The 20,772-nt window shown below is 43.9% G+C and overlaps 1 protein-coding gene and 2 long non-coding RNA genes across 4 annotated transcripts; 1 reads left to right on the top strand and 2 right to left on the bottom strand.

Moving 5' to 3' along the window:
• Positions 1–779: 779 nt before the first annotated feature.
• On the bottom strand, positions 780–5,446 carry LOC135236882 (uncharacterized). The gene is made up of 8 exons (XR_010324694.1): positions 5,331–5,446; positions 4,654–4,731; positions 4,204–4,260; positions 3,582–3,714; positions 3,107–3,247; positions 2,579–2,645; positions 2,318–2,367; positions 780–1,449 (listed from the first exon to the last, which is right to left on the bottom strand). It is a non-coding gene; the product is annotated as an uncharacterized LOC135236882 (long non-coding RNA).
• A 235-nt stretch (positions 5,447–5,681) lies between these two features.
• LOC135236300 (uncharacterized) lies at positions 5,682–18,686 on the bottom strand. Of its 2 annotated transcripts, none has more exons than XR_010324544.1 (4): positions 18,540–18,686; positions 14,745–14,890; positions 13,971–14,139; positions 5,682–7,264 (listed from the first exon to the last, which is right to left on the bottom strand). It is a non-coding gene; the product is annotated as an uncharacterized LOC135236300 (long non-coding RNA). The 2 variants fall into 2 exon arrangements; XR_010324545.1 differs by lacking the exon at positions 5,682–7,264 and adding an exon at positions 9,156–10,188.
• On the top strand, positions 11,523–19,944 carry trpc2a (transient receptor potential cation channel subfamily C member 2a). Its single transcript, XM_064302570.1, has 13 exons — positions 11,523–11,655; positions 12,236–12,937; positions 13,354–13,554; positions 13,959–14,123; positions 14,688–14,862; positions 15,130–15,330; positions 16,041–16,203; positions 16,413–16,505; positions 17,049–17,241; positions 17,766–17,893; positions 18,237–18,309; positions 18,656–18,773; positions 19,186–19,944. Exons 1-13 carry the CDS (start codon positions 11,641–11,643, stop codon positions 19,617–19,619), a joined length of 2,661 nt encoding a protein of 886 aa, XP_064158640.1. The 5' UTR covers positions 11,523–11,640; the 3' UTR covers positions 19,620–19,944.
• Positions 19,945–20,772: the final 828 nt, after the last annotated feature.

The raw sequence follows: 20,772 nt of genomic DNA, 5'->3' as shown, positions 1-20,772 counted from the left end.
GGCGACCTTGGGCCGTAGACAAGTACAGAGACAGCCGATTTTTTTGTCCCTCTTGATTGAATTAAAGTCCATTATCCGTGCTGAAATACATATCTTATTTGAGTTGTTTCCATTTTATTGTGCATAAATGGATTGTGGAATATATTTTAGATGTACATTGATGTTATGTTCGCATACAGCAAAACTTTCAAAGACAGGTAGCAGGTTAATTGTAGCCTTCTCAAAGACCGTTCCGTCCTTGGGAGTTCTTGAACCACAGAAGGCAATTAATAGCGAACCTACATAACAAAAGTTAACCTTGTACATCTGGAGGCCCCACCTCCTTTATCCTTCTACCTTTTATCTCAGTCCTTCCGTTAATTACCCGCTAGTCTCTTAGTCAGTAGCGGTCATAAGGTCATGATAATCAGATTAACAAGTCAGATGGGATGGTATCTGCAAGAAACACCACCCTGTCAGCCAGAGACCTGGACAGATGACCCTTCATTTGAAACAGTAGGGTAGGCTTCATCTCAAAGAAGTTGGCCAACTACACTGTGTGCGTGTGTGTGTGACTTCATATATTTATCTGTTGTAAGGACGCTACTTGCTGTTGCAGTAATAAAAGCTATCTCATACTGTACAGAGGCTTGTTGGATAAAATCCCTCAATAAAGTGTCTCTGGCCCCTTAATTTAATTTTGAGATGAACCAAGCTTCACCCATCGGGGGCAGCCCTGCCCGTCCAGCCTCATCTGCATTGATATATAAATCAAATCACAACCAAGGAAATGAGAGGCAGAAAAAATATATTTGTCAAGATTAATTATTAACAAAACCCCTGAGCAGACCATTGCAGTCTAATAATTCTATGGCTATTAATAGATACCATACCAAACAGAGGAGTAGATATCATTTGTAATCATTACCATCAGGCTCAAGAATAATAACCGGAGAAATCCTTGGACTGGAGCACTTAAACACAAGCTAAGATGATAGATGAGGAAATCATGGAAATACATATTACCCTCCCCTTGATTTACTGCAAAAACGGCATTCCAAAAGTTCCACGGTGTGCACCAGCAACAGTGTAATGTGTGGCAGTTGTTCTTCAGGATGTAGAAGCTTCAGTCATACCAGACAGTAAGCTCATTTAACCACAAAGAGGCAATATGTATATATTTTTTTAATCAAGCATGTGTTTTTCCCATCTACTTCAAAAGACATTGTATATTTTAAAAGGACAATGAATGTACATTCGCCGGGCAGCCGCCACGGCCAGCACACGTCTTCTCTATTATTGTATATTATCAGCAGATTTAAACAGCGAATGAAATGTACACCCGTCACAGGGCTGATGTACGGCGTCTCATTAGAATTGCAAAGGTAGCGCGTGGCGCTCGCTCGAGCTTCCTCTGGGCGTTCCGGGAGAGTCGGGTTGAGTCCATCAGCGTAATTAATATCACGCGCTCTGTAAAACACAGGGCCTACTTCTTAAAATTGCGCCAAAATAATGTAGCAGCAAGGCCACGGGCAAGTGATTAATATGACAGCAACGGCATCGGTCGACCGAGAGGAGAGCACTGACAGAGCTCACACTAGCTTGCCCTGTCTTTGCACGCTAGTCAGTTCAGGAGCTTACATTTCACTCAATTAAATTACTTTCCTGATGTTTCATTTCAGTAAGCAATTTTTCTAAAATAAACAAATAATAATGTGGAAACTACTTCTGTAACAAAGCAAGCAAACAAGAAAGAAAAAAACTATGTTCCACCTGCCAAAACCCCAATGTCTACCGTTGTCTACATTTTCCCTGTGAGTGAGTGGAAATCTGAACTTTGAAAACAGCTGCTCTCTTTTGGGACACTGAGCAGGTTTCTCCCCTGGTATTTTTCGCGGAGTAATAAACCGGCCGACAGACAGTAAATAAAACGAGGGAGGGAAGCCAGGAAATCTTCACTGCTCTGGAAGGACAGCACCAGCAGGCTACCGCACAGCCCAGCGCATCGTACAGATAAACTGCGCCTCCATTTGTATTCAGCGAGGATAACCCAGTAGCACGGGACCTGGTGTAGTCTTAATAGTGTGCCCGCTTTTTTTATGGGCTATGCCGGCATCTATGCAGTTTAGTTGACGTATCTTTCTACTTACTCGTTGTGTCGAGACGGCAGTTAAAGGGAGACAACACTAACCGTGTCTCCCTTTTATTGGACAACCTCTAAAATTTCATATCCCTCTCTATTATCACTCCAAAGAGAAAATGATCCCAGTGCTGCTCAATAACTGCTTCCAGGAAAAAAATATTATTTACGGTACATATAACAACAAATGATACTGACCAGGAAGGTGTAGCTATTTTCAAGAAGGTTTGCTGGTGTCTTCCACCAACCTAAATTGAAAAAGATAAAGCAACTACTGTTTAGGATGGGAAGTGACAGATGTAATTTGTATATTATATATGCACACACACGTGAACCACAAACCATGACATCTAGTGTATTCTGTAGATATATGGAGCAGGCCTATATTGATTATTTATATAAAGCATAAATTATTGATCTTGGTGATTGCTAATGTATTGTAATAATAGATAGTCTTACCGATCTTTTTCTTATTTTCGCTCCAGCATGTTTGCATTTCCTTCCGTAGATATATGTTTGGTTCACTCTGTAATAACATTATTTCTTTTTTTTACTTTTTAAAATTTATTTCTATTCATCATCTATTTTACTGTTTACAGTGTACATCTATCAGAGCAGCATCTCAAAAGGAAAACAAAAATTTGAATTGTATTTGGTATCTAATGGCAATATGATGATGTTGATCATGATCATGATCATGATGCATAAAGAAACAAAATGAAATCAGTCACTTTAATTTTATGCTACGTCAATTAGTTTCAAGTTTTTATTTACAAAAACATGAATATAATAACCAACTAATTTATTACAACAATACTCACCATCATAACATTGCCGCACCAGCAAGCCTCATGGCTGTCTCTTACAGTGCCATTACTCATTTTTATGTGCAACTTCTCTGGACGGTACTTTAGTGTACTCCATTAGGTCAACCCTGAGCCAGAAGGCAGGTTTCAGTTTGGGTCGGGGTTTCTTCTTTCACCGTACCTTTTCAGCCGCAGTTCCCTTATATCAATCCCAGCTGCGTTGCTCACCACACACATGTAGGTGGCCTCAAAATCCTCCCTGGCGATCTGCTGGAAAACCAGGTCCCTTCGCATGAATGTTCTGCTGCCTCTCGTCTTTGTTCTAATACAAGGGATAGAAAGGAAAATGTAAATTGCATGTGAATTGTTTTTATAAAATATTAAAATACAATGTTCCTAATTTTATAGAGGCTATGCATAATGATCTCTTAACAATCCTTAACAATTTGAAAAAAAAGGTTTAAGATTTTTTATTCTTCAAAATTTTAAACCAGTGTTATAGAACTAGAAGTGACTGTTACATCAGCATTAGAATGTTCAGTAAAGAACATTCTAATGCTGATGTAAAGTGATTATTACATCATCATGAGAATGTTCAGTTAAGAACATTCTAATCACATGTTTGTGACCTCACACCTTAAAAACCTGAGACTCACTCCTCTGGGCCCGCCCTGATCCTGCCGTCTGGATATGCGTGCTCTACGAAGCTCCTGTTCACCAGCCAGTAGATGAGAGTGAGGTCATCGGTAAACCCCGGGTCTGCCTTGCAGGGAATCACCAGCGGTTCACCTGCAGGTGTGTGTACGTGCAGTATGCATGCATGTTACTGTAATGTAACATCCTGTTTAAAGAATATTAAACCACAGACCACTGATGTAATTTATGATACTTTCACCAGAGAGAGACATACAGGCAGACAAACAGAGCATGTGTAACTGTAGTCAGAAAATAATTAACTTTTTCTCTGATATACTTCTCCAGCTATCCATGGGTATGCAACCTTACAAAGTTTGTGCAAGGTTTTACATCATCATGAGTGTTTGTTTGTGCCATTGTTTCTTTTTTCTTTTTTTTTCATTAAATGGAACAGTGAAGTGTTTACAGAATCATTTCCTGCTATTACAGCATACATCTCCCAGGGCCCCTTGAAGGGTTTTTGACTGATATTGAAGATTTTCATTTCTGTGGATTGCAAGGCAAAACAAAAACTGAGAATGGCATTTCATAAAGCTCGCAATGCAAGTTCCGTTTTAGGCCAGAGCAGCAGGGGCATTTTACCCAGAGAAGCTTTAATCTTCCGTGACTTCGGTCTCAGGATTTTAGGAGATGTAACATCTGAGGAAAAAAGTTCAGTTAAGTATAGTCCAAATTTCTGGTAAACAAAAAAAAAAGGGATGACAGCTTGATTATTAAACCCACGCACAATTTATCTTGGTGCTAATAAGGTCTCGATGGAAGTATTTGGCAAAAATTATTTATAGTCTGTATAATCTGTCTAAAGGTCAGTAGAAGAAAAAAAAGTCAAAAGATTCCATTCAAGGCTTTCAGCTCAGGGAGCAAAAAACTGAATCTTGATTCATGTATCCACCTTATAACTGGAGGAAACAACACATTACTTTTGGCAAAACAACGCCTTTGTCAGGGTTTTGTACACCACAGTCATTGTTTGGTTTCACAGAAATATGAAATATTTCCTGGAGACTTTGGAGAAATTGAGATGGAACAGACCTGACGTGGCCTCGGAGAACAGGAGACAGCAGGTGCTCACCAGGGTCACCATGAGCATACGGTCCAGAGGGAGAAGTCCTGAAGGGGGGGTGGGGGAGGGAGGGAGGGAGAGAGAGAGAGAGAGAGAGAGAGACAGAGAGAGAGAGAACAAGAGAGAGAGAGTGGCAGGGAGAGTTCTTACGTATTTGAAAGATCTCAGTAGAGAAAGCTCACCTGACCTCGAACACCATAGCATCTGAGGCGATGAGTGCTAGTAGAACCCTTGGATCTTTATCTCCGGAGGCTAATTGTACTGCTAGTTGTGTGGAGTGGCCAATGGGAGCCATAGTCTAATATCTGTGGTGGACCTACTACTGTTACATCGGCAAAGAAATATTATGATTTATAATTAGAATGTCAACGTCACTTTTCAATTGTTCAGCTGACATTTATTCTCTTTTGACTATGGCCCTATTATGGACCTGCCCATATCCTGGTCTATCTATATCTCCACCCAGTCACATGCTCTGGTCGATGTACCTGACGAAGACCTTTGAGGTCGAAACGTTGTACCAATAAATCACTTTGGGAGCAGAAAAAAAAATGTGTGCAATTATACTCTTCTACACCGGCAAAGAAAGACATATTGCGTGAAACTACGCTGTGCTATAGTGAGGCGAATGCGTGCCATGCAGTACCTGAGGAGGAGTGTATCCAATGCATGCTGGATGTTCACAGGCCGTGTAGGGTGCAGAGCTTCGGTCAACCTTGGCACGCACGACCTGTGCTGTTCCTTTTATACAGACAACACTTCCTCCCCCCCCAACCCCCCTTCCAGGCTGAAAACAATCATAAGAGTGTTGTTACAGTCATTCCCATCACATGCTTGTCCACTGATCAGATCTGATTGTGATGGGGGAGGGGGGGGTGGGGTAGGAGAACCACTTTGTGATTTCCCAAAAATTCTCAGAAAATTATGACAAAAGGTTTAAGGGTTAATTTTGCATACCATCATTATTTACGCTCATGTTTTTTTTTTTGTTTTTTTTTTGTTTCCACTACACCTTCGTTGTATCACCACCCTCAATTATCTTCAGGTTTCCCTGGTTCTTTAACTGGCCCTAAAGCCCAGGAGCCCCGTAAATGTGACTTTAAGTCTCCTCGCCTGACTTTTACCATTTTAATATTCTCCAGCACATTGTCCCCAAATTGACTCCGGTTCCAGGGTCTAGCTGATGCCCTCGACAAAGCTGATGATCAGGTTGCCTGGCAACAAGAAGGCAGAGTCAGTCCAACGCAAGTCCAAACACGACAAAGACGTGGCCTTTCCCAGCTGAGGATACAAAATTGGTTTTGGAGACACAAAATTTCATATCCTCATAACTCTCGGACCCAGCATCGTTCATTCCTTTTCCAAAACTAAAAATCTTCAGCCGCGCAGCACATGGAATGTTGCCATACCAGAACGTTAAATATCAGGAAATAAATCATTCTCAAAACCTTGTTGTATACTTTTCTCCATAGTTAGTACTCATGGAAAGTGTAAAGTATGCAAAAAGTCTTGGTGTTCTACATATTGTTCTTGGCACATAAAGCTACATCAATCAGATCCCTATTAGAAAAAATAATGTTTGACACCTGAAATTCACAGTTCTTTATGTTCCCACCTTGCAGCCAATAGTAAATGCAAAGCAAAACACAAAGCCGTACAAAATTTGTAGGTGCAAGCTCTTCATTTTATTAGATATCCCTCATTAAGCAGTTTTCTTGCTAAGCGTATTAGGGCATCCCACTGGAAAACACTTGAGTGCAATCATCACGAGCAATTCCCGCACATCATTTTAAGTAGTGTTGTAAAAAAAAAATGGGGGGGGATGCAGTTTGCAAAACAATAGAATCTACATTTAACTTTGTACACCGCTTGGAAACATACAAAGACGGGTGTGAAGCTGCTTGTTTCACACATGCAGTGCCAGAGATACAGCTGCACTGGAAACAGCAGCAACAACAACTCAATAATTAAGGATCCCCTCAATCAACCTGGACCTGGTAATTAGAAGTACCGTAGTCACTCCAGGGCATGGTTTCACATTACTGATCTTAAGTCAGGGCTTTTCAATCGCTCATTTCGGTTGATACCTCTGCACTTAACTTATCAAATAAAGCAGTTTATTAGGCTTTTAACTCAACTCACCTTGTTTCGTGACTTTCATTTAGTCATTATTTTAAAGGAGGTCCCCAAGGTAAAATCTTTTTTTTTTTTTTTTCTTTCCCCAAAAGAGAGTTCTGGCCAAGATATAGAGCAGCCATAAAACACTGCACTTTTATTGCATCTTTTAACAATTATTTACCCCTCATGTTAATATTCTGTCAAAAAAAATATGAGCAGAACGGTTAATTAACATACGCACACACAGTATCAGTTACATTAGTATTCTGACTACAGTCATTTCCTGAAATGTGCCCTGTGTGGGTAGTGCTGTAGGTAGTAAACTCAAAAGAGGAAGGACAGTCGTGTTCAAACACTGGTGAGTTCTGGTCGTTTCCTACCGATGCGGGGGCTCGTTATCCTGGCCTGGTTTGAGCGCACGCCAAAGGCCACGCCTCACGAAATGAGTGGAATCGGTGGAATCTGAGGGGAGAACAGGCAACGTAAACTATATTCACTCCCGAAATAAGCTTGATAAAATTAAAATCGTACATCTTTTTTTTTTTTTTTCCATCGCTTGTTTCACTGAAGAGTTTCTCTCTGCAGGGTTGCTATTCTGTTCTTCGGTGAATGCGAGTGATTACTGTACCAAAACAAGCCACCGGATGAACAGAAGCAGCCGCTTTGAAGTGCGCTTTCCGCACACCAGCTCATGAAAAATGCACGAGCTGAACAGATAAACGTGCAGACTCGCACACCTTTCTCCGTAATGAGGATGGTGTAGAACCCTCCTGTAACTTCTTCATTTGCTCGTTTATGGTGGTCATGGAAATTTCAACAAAACCTGGGAAGTCACAAAACGTCAAAAAAAAAAGTCCCCATAGCAACACAATGGACAGCGAGAAGTGACCACACGCATGGTAACCATGACAAGCAGCTAAGTCATGGCTTCAGGGTTGCATGGATTGTTGTACAAAGGTCACGTATAAAGGCACCTTTATGATTCTAAGGTGACATGCTATTGTCAACTATGCATTTCCCTAAAATGCATGACTATGCATTTCACGCACAATGTTGAGGTCATGATGAGTTCCTTTCCCTGAAAGTGAGAACTGACAGTAAAGTGAGCCTACCTGCTGTTTACTTATTCATTTATTTTCTTTTTTTTACTGGAAACATTAAATAAATAGTGACTAGTGCTCTGTGCAAAACTGAAACACATCTTCCATTAGTACCACACCTCAGGTATTCAATAATGGGGGGAAGGACAATTCTCTGTTCTGGGCTGTTCCTCCCTCAGCCAGAGGGGGCGCTCCACAGTGAAGGAAAGACATGACTACAGCACAATGCCAATGTCCTTCTTCTGACAGGAACACCTGCCTGTACACAGCACAGATTCAGTGTAGTACTAATACACGCATTCACAAACCATTCACTCGCAAGCACAGACATGACACATATACAAACACACGGAGAAACACAAATGAGCATGAATAGGGTATATGCACATAGGTTATTAGACAAATAAAAAAGAGATATTAATCCTCATATGTCCATAACTTTGCAACTAAATACATGTTATTTGAATGAAAGTAAAGCACAAAAGTAGACTCAATTCTGACCAAGTGAGGCAAACAGAAGTGAACCAACAGAATTTTCCCTGGAAGAACACTTCTATGTATCCATTTTTCGTCCACCACTTGTATATCTTAGCAAAAATGTTGCAGTTTTATAGCTTTTCTAAAACAAAATATTTACACAAAACACAATTTCAGTGTGAATGAGAAGCTGACAGTTTCACAGTAAGGTCCTGTTTTTATTTTACATCCATAATGCTCAAGCCATTAAGGCTAATTTCTCCAGTCGCAACCCTGGTCCACAATAGTGCTGACTACCAGATTAAAGAGCCGTGTCTAAACCAATCATTACTTCTGATGTTATTGTGCTGCTGGTATCATTATGTCATTATTACTGCTGTCGTTCAAATGAAACAACAGTGATTCGGGTGGTTTTGAACTCGATACCTAACTCGATACTTCTGTAATAAGTGATAGCGACCTTATCAGGCATTTTCTCAACAGTTCCCTTTCCACAGCGTTTCATCAAAGTGACAAAGCATAAAGTGTGATTCATGAATTTAATCTTCCCAATAGAGTGATTTAAGTTAAAGCCCCCATGTTCCATGTCAATATGTTTTATAAATAATTAAAATACTCTATCACGAAAGGGGTCGTAAACATTGTCCTTGCTTCAGTAGGTCCTTGATTTTCTGGTCACCAGTGTAGATTACTTAAACACCCCTAAATTTGGCTGCTAAGCAACAAGCCCCAGGTAAAACTGACTCCTCAGACTAGGCTTAGCACAAGTGCTGCATTACTGAAGTGGGGGGTAAGGGGGTCCTTTGTGGTGTCATTCATGGTGTCACAAACTTAAGCCCAAATCAAGGCTTTTCACTTAAAAAAAAAAAAATCTGTCAGCAACAACTGCATCTCAATCAAAATGTCAGCTTGTTGTTTACACACACTTGCGAGAGGTAAGGTTTGCATTAGTGTGTTTAATTGTATTCGTCCTGACAACACACAGGGACAAAGCAAGCAGTCTTCAAGTACATAGACAAGGGTTAATTCCACTGGATTTAGCAACTTAAATCTGATAGAGAAGCAGACTATGGTCCCCATAGTAAACAGCAGTAATTCGACATCATGTGCACCATTAAAAAAAAAAAAATTAAAAATTAAAAAACTATTTATTTAACTATTTATATTTGTCTTTCTGTTCCAGATCAAGTACAGCAGACAAGCTCCCAACAAATAAATAATCCACAAGTGCTTCTGAGACAACAAGGCTCACATAACATGCTCCTAGTGCAAAGGGCCAGGCCGCTCATGTCTCCTAGCGACCAAGGTCCTCCCTGCTTTCTTACTGGGGACAGACTGTGAGGGAGATTGAGCCTCTGAACACAGGCTGAGGATGAAGCATGTGCCTGTGACCAAACTTCAGTTACTACCGGACAGAGACTTATATAGTTTCATGTAGACATATATATATATATATATAGGGACGGAGTGTAGCACAGTGGGTAAGGAACTGCGCTTGTAACCGAAAGGTCGCAGGTTCAATTCCCGGGTAAGGACACTGCCGTTGTACCCTTGAGCAAGGTACTTAACCGAAATTGCTTCAGTATATATCCAGCTGTATAAATGGATACAATGTAAAATGCTATGTAAAAAGTTGTGTAAGTCGCTCTGGATAAGAGCGTCTGCTAAATGCCTGTAATGTAATGTAATGTAATATATATATATGAGATTTACGGCTATGTTAGGAGATGTGCCTTGGCTACATCGAGTGGAAAATGACAGTCAAAGAGGATTACTTTGAAGAAACGCCCCTGGCTTGTGAATTGGGATCTGAAAAAAAAAAAAAAGAAAACAAAAAAAGGGAAATGTTTTGTTACTGTTAATGTCACTGGTTAAGCAGGCCTGGTACTGGCCACGTACAGGTGTTGTGTGGGAGTAAAGTGGCGTGGGTGTAGCTGCTGTGTACTCTGAAAGGGAAACCCCAGTTTTATAGGGTTTTAAACAACAAGACAATACAAAAAAAGTGACATTTGAATTTGCTGCTCGCATTTCCCATTTTGAGATCAGATGATTTTTGTATCTGCACACAGATGGTCTGTAAAGCACCATACCAGGCACATTGAAATTGCACAGGCTATATCCATATATTTTGCAGGTTTTCATCTTTCTATTTTTTACATTTTAGTTTTTAAATTATTTTTTATTTTGTTTTACCAATACAAGTAGCCATGTACAATTTCCTGCCCATGGCCCCCAGTGGGAACCTGAGAAGATAAGGATGAGAAAAAAAAAGATTTTCTCCATTTCAATGCTCCCAGTGATTTATTCACAAACGACTAGCATTTCAACCTACATGCCCTTCATCAGGTTCACTGAGAAACTCCCTGAACTGAGAAGATGAGCTTTGCACTGTGAAGACCAATTCTCTTCAGTAAGAAGAGAGCCTCTCCTAATGTCAACTTCTGTTCTGCAGTAGTACTGTACGCTGTGCAGCTGGCGGTATGAATTATACACACTGGCTCACTGGTGCGATGGAAGAGTCCATACGCTCAGCCACTGGAGAAAAATATGAGTGCAAGTTGCAATACAGGCTTTGTTCGCCATCTAGTGGAACAAAATGGAACTACCACGAATAAGCTCAGAAAAAATATGGGATTCCTTCTTCTTCTTCTTCTTCTTCTTCATAAGAACAAAAACCTGTAGTTGCAGTAGATTTCCAAGAGCTCTGTTTCTCCAGTTTGAAACTCTAAAGCATCTGTAGGGGCGAGGGGAACCCCAAATGATACTCAACTCTCAGATTTCAACTACACTTTTCTACGCACCCTTCATATTTTTACGCTTTTAAAATTAATGGGTCTACGCCCATTATTTCAGCTGCTACCTGTTTGTTCTGAAAGAAATTAACTAATGAGACAAAAAAGAACAGAGAGTTATAGGACCAAGCCCTTAATGACCCTAATGAGGTGCAAAACTGTTGCGTCTTAATTGGTCCATCCCTGTGGGGCCGTTTCTGTTTTTTCTTTTGCGTGGATAATCAGAATACACTCCAGCGCTATTGGCAAAGACAGACAAATCACCTCCAGAGCAGCACCACACATCTCTGCCTTCTTTTTTTTAGTTTAAAACTGGAAAGGGCGATTACGTTGGATTTTGGTGTCGAATTTCCTCTGACGTATTTCACGAAAGAAAAAAATTCCAGGATTGTGAACTTCAGATGTTTACCCTCCTTTATGAGGGTAAACGTCTGTACAGCGAGAGATTCTTCAGGCATATCTGATAAACATGGAAAACCTTACGGTAAGCAATATTATTTTTCATTTTTATGTTCTGTCTGGATATACAGGAATACAGCAAAGTAATACACTATTTTCAACCATTGGCAATGAAAGTGTATCAAAACAGCCCTTAACCTAATATTATGAACCCTTATTTAAACATTCATAGGTTTCCGAGTTCTCTTTGCACACCATCAATAAACAGGAGTCTGCACTGCATTATGAAATTATTCTAAGGAAACTTGTAATCAGTGTAATTAATGATCTGCAATGTTACATTGTTCAGAAGGCATAACCATGTACATTTATCAACATAAAAAGCACATAACCAAAAAAGTCAAGGATTGTAATTAATGTAAATGACATTTAAGATAGTGTGTAAACTATGCAGTATGGAACTACACACTCAGGCCTGTGGTAATAACCTTTGCTTTTAATTAGAGTTAATCAGGAGTAAAGTTCTAACAGGGTGCAGGCTGGATAGAGCGTTTGAGCAACGCTTTGAAACATACGCGCCATTTTACTCTCCTTGTTACCTTGGTACACTTTTCTTGATATAAAAAACGGGATGGGCAAGCACGTCTTTCTCTCGCCATCTGCAGCCGGAGCAATGGCGGGAGATCATGAACAAGAAGATGCGCTTCCCGCCGGAGCTGATCGCGGTCATAGAGGAGGGGAACGCGGCGGAGATCAGCCGGCTGCTCACCATGCCGGACGGCATCCTCCGGCAGCTGGATGACTCCGAGGACCGGCTGTGGAGGGAGGCCCTCAACCTGGCAATCCGCCTGGGCAAGGAGGACACCATGGACGCCCTGCTGCAAGCAGTGAAGTTCGACTTCCGGCAGATCCACGAGGCGCTGCTGGTGGCCGTGGACACCAACCAGCCGCGCGTGGTGAAGCGGCTGCTGGACCGGCTGGACCAGGAGAAGGGCGTGGGCAACAACAAGGTGGACGTGCGCTCCTTCTCGCTCGCCATCTTCGACCACTCCATCGACGACTCGCAGTTCGCGCCCGGCGTGACCCCGCTGACCTTGGCCTGCCAGAAGGACCTGTACGAGATCGTCACCATGCTGTCCCAGAAGGGCCACGTGATCCCCCTCCCGCACGCCATCTCCTGCACCTGCCTGGAGTGCCGCAACGGGCGCCAGTACGACCTGCTCAAGTTCTCGCTGTCCCGCATCAACACCTACCGCGGCATCGCCAGCCGCGCCTACCTGTCCATCACCTCCGAGGACGCCATGCTGTCCGCCTTCCGCCTGAGCCGCGAGCTGCGCAAGCTCTCCAAGAAGGAGCCCGAGTTCAAGGTCAGAGAGGAGGATATTCTACGGAGTGGCACTGGTACCAAAATAAATACGAATATGTAGAGTCCATACGGGTAATAGGAGCATTTGTAGTAAGAGTAGGACTGTCTGAGACATGCAACACTCAGCATATTGGGTGGAATTATAATATTATTAATAGCAGGATTCTGTGAATAACATTGACATATTTTGAGTGTGTAGATATTGTTGCCTTAGGTATGTGATTAGCATTGTGTAGCTGGTGAAGAATAGCTTCACCACTGCAAAACAAACCGGGGATGATAATTCACGTTATGACTGCTGGGAGAGTCGCCCCTTCACACTGACTGGTAAATTCCCATTTCCTGGAGTGCCAGTACTACTACAGGTATTCACCTGGGGATTTGTCCAGTCAGCGTCCTTTTGGCTGTGTCCGCTAGCCCCAGTACCTGGCCCTGGAGGAGCTGTGCCAGGAGTTTGCGGTGGAGCTTCTGGGAATGTGCCGGAACCAGAGCGAGGTCACCACCATCCTCAACAACTGCGGCGAGGACAGCGAGGACGAGCTGGACGAACAGACCTTCGAGGAGGGCATCCCAAACCTGGCCCGCCTCCGTCTGGCTGTCAACTACAACCAGAAACTGGTGGGGTGTGGGACGGGGGGCGTGGCGGGGCGGGGTGGGGCGGGACGGAGTGAGGCCGGTGGGGTGGGCAGGGCAGGGTGGGGCAAGGAGGGGTGGGGCGGGGTGGGACGGAGTGGGGCCGGTCGGGAGGGCATGGCAGGGCAGTGCAGTGTCTTTATTGATAAATGTAGTATTTGAGTTTACAGTTGTGTGCAAGATAACGGCTTCATCCAAAGATCTATACTCCGTTACCTAGGGTCTATGTACTCTTATTTATATAACAATGAGGTACCCACAAGACGGATACCAGTGCAATAGCTGTTTGGCACTGTTTACAGACTGAATGTGAAATTGCACTGCACTGTGGGAAAACATTCTCAAAGCGTCTCCTTGGCACTCATTACCGTAACCTTCTCTTCCTCAAGTTTGTGACTCACCCCATCTGCCAGCAAGTGCTCTCCTCCATTTGGTGCGGCAAACTGACCAGCTGGAGGGGCAGCCGCACAGCCTGGAAGCTCCTGGTGTCCTTCGGGATCTTCCTGGCCATGCCAGTCCTCTGCCTCATCTACTGGATCGCCCCCAAGTCGAAGGTGAGACTGAAATTCTCTGTTATTCAAAAATAACAATGACAACAATTCTTTGTTATTCCATTCCAGCTAATTCTATTCTATTACACTTTGTTCTGTTTAATGTTTTAGCCAGTTTTTATCCGTTTTATTTTTCTTCTTCTCTACTAAATTAGGAACACTAAGTCGCATTAGTAGGCAGGACCTATAGGTGCGCTCTCCTCTTTGAGTTCAGGGGACTAGCAAGCGACTAACGCTGCTGCTCTTCTCTCTGTGGTCCGACCAGCGGCGCTGTCGAGTCATTGGCACCCACCTGATCGCACAGGCCCCACCAATCAGAGGAGAAAGCCCTGCCAATCGAAACCCTCCCTTCCTCCCTGCACAATGTTATTGTTCCACGGGAGCCCCAGACACAGTCCTGACTCGGGCATGACTTGATCCTGGACCATGAGGCTTGTTAGCAGCACTTTCCACTAGACTGATGCCCTGTCCCAACATGCACCTGGGCAGGGTCTGTTCTGTCCTAGGGTCATGTGATCCTGCCTTTCTTTAGAGTAAAATTTAATAAAAACCCTGTGCTACTTGCAGATCGGAAAAACCCTGAAAATCCCTGTGATCAAGTTCCTGCTGCACTCAGCCTCCTACATGTGGTTCCTCATCATCCTGCTGGGCGAGTCCATCGCCATGGAGATGTACCGCTACGACTTTGCCTCGCGCAAGCAGAACATCCTGCACAGCTCTCTCCACATGGTCTGGGTGGCTGGTAGGCCCCTCCCCGAAAATCACAAAGCCTGAAACAACAGAGAACGTCTTATTAGATACATTCTGTAGAGCATGAAGTGAACAGCACAAGTGAAGATCTGACAGTCGATCTCCTTGAATTTCTAAATCACATTTATTCCTGATGTATGCCCTTGCGTATGAATGCATAGGGTCACATAGATGCTCTACACTACAGCCACCTTTGATTGTATGTTCATAGAATGTAACCTCAGAATTTGAGGATGCAGCTGACATCCTGATGTTCCAGGCTTCTTCTGGTTCGAATGCAAGGAGGTGTGGATCGAGGGCCTGAGGAGCTACTTCCTGGACTGGTGGAACTGTCTGGACATGATGGTGCTCAGCATGTACCTGGCCTCCTTCGCCCTTCGCATGGTAATCATGCTAAAGGGCTTTGTGGTCTGCCAGGGCACGAACATGGTAGAGGAGTGTGTCTACTTCACACAGACAGGTGAGAGGCCCCACCTGGCAGCACACTGATCGCTCACCTCTTAGACCTGTGCTAGTACTGTCACATGGAAGATCTCAACAGACACAGGACGTTGCCAGTTACGATCAATGGTAAATGGACTGCATTTATATAGTGCTTTTATCCAAAGCGCTTTACAATTGATGCCTCTCATTCGCCAGAGCAGTTAGGGGTTAGGGGTTAGGTGTCTTGCTCAAGGACACTTCAACATGCCCAGGGCCAGACAATCGGTCTTACCTCCTGAGCTATGTCGCCCCTGGCGATCAATAGATGATTGTATAGATTAAACCTTTCGAAAAAACAGACTCATTTACGTTTTACCTCACGCAGACTTGTAGAGAATTCTGCCTTTCTTTTACATGTCATGGTCTGAGTCGAATTTTAGGATGAACCTTGATTGAATCCAGTCCTTGTTTGCCACATACCATGTCATATTACCAGATCACATTTCTTAGAAATTAGATGATATTTGTTAGAACGCCTTCATGTTTTCATCCAAAGACAAAAATATCTATTATCATTTCCTGGTCCTAAAAATGTTTCTCAACTTTCAGCCTTTTGTAAACCGGCGAAGGCCTTTGCTTCACAAAGCCATACGATGCCTGCCATCCTGAACCGTTTCTCAGGGGGGTTTCTTCCCCCCCCAAACATGCTGTTGACTGGGTAATGTGTCACATTTTGGCTTTTTGCAGAGAGGCATGACTGGTTGCAGGAGGACCCCCAGTTCATTTCTGAAGTGCTGTTTGCGGTGACCAGCATGCTGAGCTTCACTCGCCTGGCCTACATCCTGCCGGCGCACGAGTCCCTGGGGACCCTGCAGATATCCATCGGGAAGATGATCGATGACATGATGAGGTACGGCCACTAGGGTGTCAGTGTGGAGGCGACGAGACTTCGTCTTAAGTGATTTCACCAATTATTTTACATTGTCTTATCATCATAAAACGAGTAAAACATGCATGCAATGCTTTGACGTCATCTTGTCTACCTCTGTTTTGGGGATGATTAGATGTATCAGGGGTCATTTTAATGCTGAACACATCACTTTTCCGCCACTCTTCCAGGTTCCTGTTTATCCTGATGATCATAGGAACGGCCTTTCTCTGTGGAATCAACAACATCTACGTGCCTTATGTAATATCTCCACATCTTGGACGGTACAGCAGACACCCTGTTCTTTGTTAAAAGCATCACGGTGGCTAATAGAGATACAAACAGTACTAATGTCCTCATTTAGGATTCAAAACCACTAACCGCCACTCAAGTCACCTCTGTGCCATCTGTCCCTGTTCAGGCAGTACTACAACTGACGCATATGCGCTCCCCCATGAGCCGCTAACTGTTTCACACACCGCAGCCCACACAGTACTACAGGAGAGTTGGTAGCAATTAGAGGAGTGGTGCACCTCTCTGTGATGTAGATGTCTGGTGGCCAGTCAATGGGAGAAGCTAATGCCGAGTTCATAGTCTGGCAAACTTAAACCTACCCTTCCAGTGGTAAGGAGAAGCTAATCGTGTCAATGACAAAAATAACAGCACTGACTTGATCACTGTCAACTTATGACACAGCCCAGGCTTGAAAGTGAAATTCCAAGCCTATAGAGCATGTACATCAGATCAGTGTCTTTACTAACTGAGCCACTCAGAAGACATGGTGTGTGCCTTCATTTACTCCTTCCTGTCTCCTACTACACATTTAGGTTCAATGAAACATTCCACTTCCTGTTCTGGACCATGTTTGGGGTGGGCAACCAGGACTACGTGGACATGCCAGATTTCGCGCTGGCCGAGTTTGTGGGCAGGATGCTGTATGGGATCTTCACCCTGGTCATCGTCATCGTGCTGCTCAACATGCTCGTCGCTATGATCACCAATTCATTCCAGAAGATTGAGGTGAGGAACAGAAGAGAATTTCCTAAAAAGGACTATTCAGCATGTTGCAGGCCACAGGTGTCAAACTCCAGATCAGGAGGGTCGTAGTGTTTGCTGGTTTTTTGGGTGTTCTCGCCCCCCCCCAGTGGTCCATTTAAGTCATTGATTGGCTAAAGAAGACACACACCTTGTTTTTAAGGCCTTAATTGGTGGCTTTTTGAAAGGAAACCACAAATATCTAGAAACACTGTGGCACCCTGGGAATTTAGTCTGACACTCCTGCTCCTGACAAAACTGCATTCGTAACACTCATCTAATGCGCCCCCCCCCCCCAAAAAACACACATATACACACACACAAACTGGTTGCATTGCTTTTGTGTACACGTTAGCACTTCACCTCACCACCCATCTTCATGTGAAGCAACCGTAGTCGTGAGTAATTTTTACACAGCCGACAGCAGCCCTGAGAGGAAAAGGCTCGACAGTCCGCCATTTTGTTTCACTCATCAAAACCCCTGAGCTGTCGCTGGTGTTTCCTGTCAGGATGCCGCTGACGTGGAGTGGAAGTTTGCCCGCTCGAAGCTCTACCTGAGTTACTTCCGGGAGGGTCTGACCATGCCTGCTCCCTTCAACATCATCCCCTCGCCAAAGGCCTTCTTCTACCTCTTACGGTATGCTGAGCAGCTGAGCAGCTAAGCAGCTGAGCGCACTGGTAGCCTCTGCTTGTGCCATATGGGAGTCTTGCAGATTCTGCACTTTAAGATTGACAGAACACATTTAACCAGTCCTATCGCATGAATAATTTGCTTAGCTATGCTTATCCAGGATGACATGTTACATGTGGCTTATGTTTCAAAATTTAAGGACATTACTGATGTTATGACTCACTAGTGCAAGTGACAACATTGCAGGTATTTAAAGCCACTATACTTATAGTCACGGCTATCAGATCCCCTTCAATTTACAGTAAAGTAAATTGTTTTTTGTTTGTTTGTTTGTTTGTTTTTTTTACAGGGGTATTTTCCGAAGACTTTGCTGCTGCTGCAACTTCAACCGAACACCAGATTATCCTCCCATTCCCTCCATAGTAAATAAACTGTTTTGCGTTTTCAGTGTTTAACTCAGCAAAGCTAAAATTGATTACATTTCACTAAGGCAGTTTCAAACAATTATCGCGCGTGCAATGTTATTTTTGCTCATTCCACACATTCCTCATTTTTTCTATTCCACATGGATCCTAACCAGACCGGAAAAACGAATCATTGTCACATGCAAAACATGCTATGAAGCAATTAGAGTGCGCTGGTTCTATATTACCTTTTGTCAGGATCGCTGTCTGTTCAGTATGCGTATCTGTAGTAATGTGCGTAAATGGTGTGTAGTTCAAGTAGATCACTTCTGAAGCTTGTACATCACTTCCTGTCTCACTTTAGCAAAATGACGGCGGCGCCGTGGAGAATCGCGTGCCCTACCGCTTGCAGGTGATCAGGGCTTTGGTGCAGCGGTACATCGAAACCGCCCGGCGGGAGTTTGAGGAGACCAAACGCAAAGGTATGGGCACTTGTTGTACGTCGCTCTGGATAAGAGCGTCTGCTAAATGCCTGTAATGTAATGTAATGTAACACGCAGTCGCCAGTGATGATTTATTAGGTTCTAACTGTGAAAGACAGAATTGAGTCAAACCTCTGACTAGTGATCTAATCTTTCATTATACAAACGCATTCTGGGAATCTTTATATTTTAGTGAGAACGATTTGTTTTGCCTGTAATAATAATAATAATAATAACAATAATAATAATTGTAATGTATTATTGTTATTATTATTATTAACTTTATCATTATTATCATCATCATCATCATTATTATTATGATTATTATTGTTGTTATTATTATTATGAGTTTGTGTTGCACCCCGGAGCTGCAGTGTTTCAGTGTGGCCGCTGCCTCTCTCGTTGCCCGCAGACGTGGGCAATCGGGTGACGGAGCTGAGCAAGCTGGTGGGGAGGCTGTACTCTGAGCTGAAGCAGATGAACCAGTCCCTGCAGGGCAGCCCCGGCCACCAGGGTGGCGACACCGAGCTGCTCACCAAGTACATCATGGGGGCCAAGAACAACTTCCGGGGGTTCAACGGCAAGGCGGAGATAGGCGCCGGCCACGCCCCTCCGTCTGTCACTGCGCTCCACGGGAAAGAGGGCGAGGGCGAGGGGGAGGGGGAGGGGAAGGAGGAGGAGGAGGGGCGAGAGCCAGAAAAGGCTGCAGTTGAAGACAAAGCGACCGTCTCGTCCCCAACCGACAGCAAGGGTTCTCTAGACACCGGCTTGGGCTCCCAGGGAGATCTGAGCTCCCCGGAGAGAGAGACGGAGGTTCAGAGCGAGAAAAACACACACGCGCAGTAAACAGTAATCAATGGGACCCGCTGCAGCGGTTTCTCTGCCGCCCTAGCATAGACCTTCCTTTCATAGCGCAACATAACGAGCTGACGCAAGCCACGGAGAAAGAAGCGACATAAATCCTTTCAATGCTGTGACGAGCAAAATTAGGCGAACACTTCAAAAATGTATTTCAACTGTTACATATGAAAGAAGGGGTACACGGACAGATACAGTATGTAGATGCTTAAAGTCTCTCTCATTACATCATCTGCCAAAGCAAACGAATATCCAGATCCTTGATTTTGCACTTTTGGGGTCAAGCAATCATTAAACGCATTTGGTCCCCCAAGTGTGTCTTTTTCTTAACTAATTTTTTTTGTTTTTAACACATTTTAACAGCAAGGTCACCTGGGCATTTGTTGCCATACAGCAGGGTAGGTTAAGAAAGTGATGTGCAACGACCACTTTCATGTTGTATCTTAATAAAAAATAACTCACCTGTGACAGAAAATATTTGACAGGAAATAGGTACAAGCTGAGCAAGTGCATGTGTGTGTGTCTGTACAGTAGATGTTTGTGTGAGCACGTGCACGAATGTGTGCGTGTGTTTGCACGTGTACAGTAAGTGTGTGTGTGTGTGTACGTATGTACAATGGGTGTGAGCACACCTGTGTGTATGTGTGTGCGTACAGTATGTGTGAGCACACCTGTGTGTGTGTGTGTGTGTACGTATGTACACCAGGTGTGAGCACACCTGTGTGTGTGTGTGTGTGTGTGTTTATGCGCAATGTGGCACAGATTGTTTTTTTAAGGAGCACACAGCCTTTTAAAGACGAGACCGCACAAACGACACTCAGCAGGGACGTTTCTCACCCAGCTGATTATGAGACACAGTTGTGTTTTTCAATTAGAGGTGTGGCAGGGCAGGAGGGGGAGCCCCAGAGCACTGGGCCAGGGCGGGGAGGAGCCCCAGAGCGCAGGCTGCCAGCAGGTTTCGGCTTGCTCAGGTGCTGGGGAGGCCCCGCAGTGGCCTGGGCTTTCATTACCTGCAGCACCAGGGGGCCCTGGAGGATCCCGGCCCCCCATGGGAGGGCGAAATGACTCTGTCCTGGGACAACCCTGCCCCGCTCTCTTTCACCGTAAGGCACTTGTGATTAAATTCTGTTTCATAATAAGG

Source organism: Anguilla rostrata, chromosome 12 (genome assembly GCF_018555375.3).
Source record: "Anguilla rostrata isolate EN2019 chromosome 12, ASM1855537v3, whole genome shotgun sequence".
NCBI lineage: Eukaryota > Metazoa > Chordata > Actinopteri > Anguilliformes > Anguillidae > Anguilla > Anguilla rostrata.
The sequence above is the reverse complement of the archived record's forward strand: the minus strand, read 5'-3'. Positions and strand labels throughout refer to the sequence as shown.

Coding starts and splice junctions, on each gene's coding strand:
- trpc2a (XM_064302570.1), top strand. Junction 16,204..16,412: donor ATGATCGATGACATGATGAG/GTACGGCCACTA, acceptor CCACTCTTCCAG/GTTCCTGTTTATCCTGATGA. Junction 18,310..18,655: donor ATCCTCCCATTCCCTCCATA/GTAAATAAACTG, acceptor GTCTCACTTTAG/CAAAATGACGGCGGCGCCGT.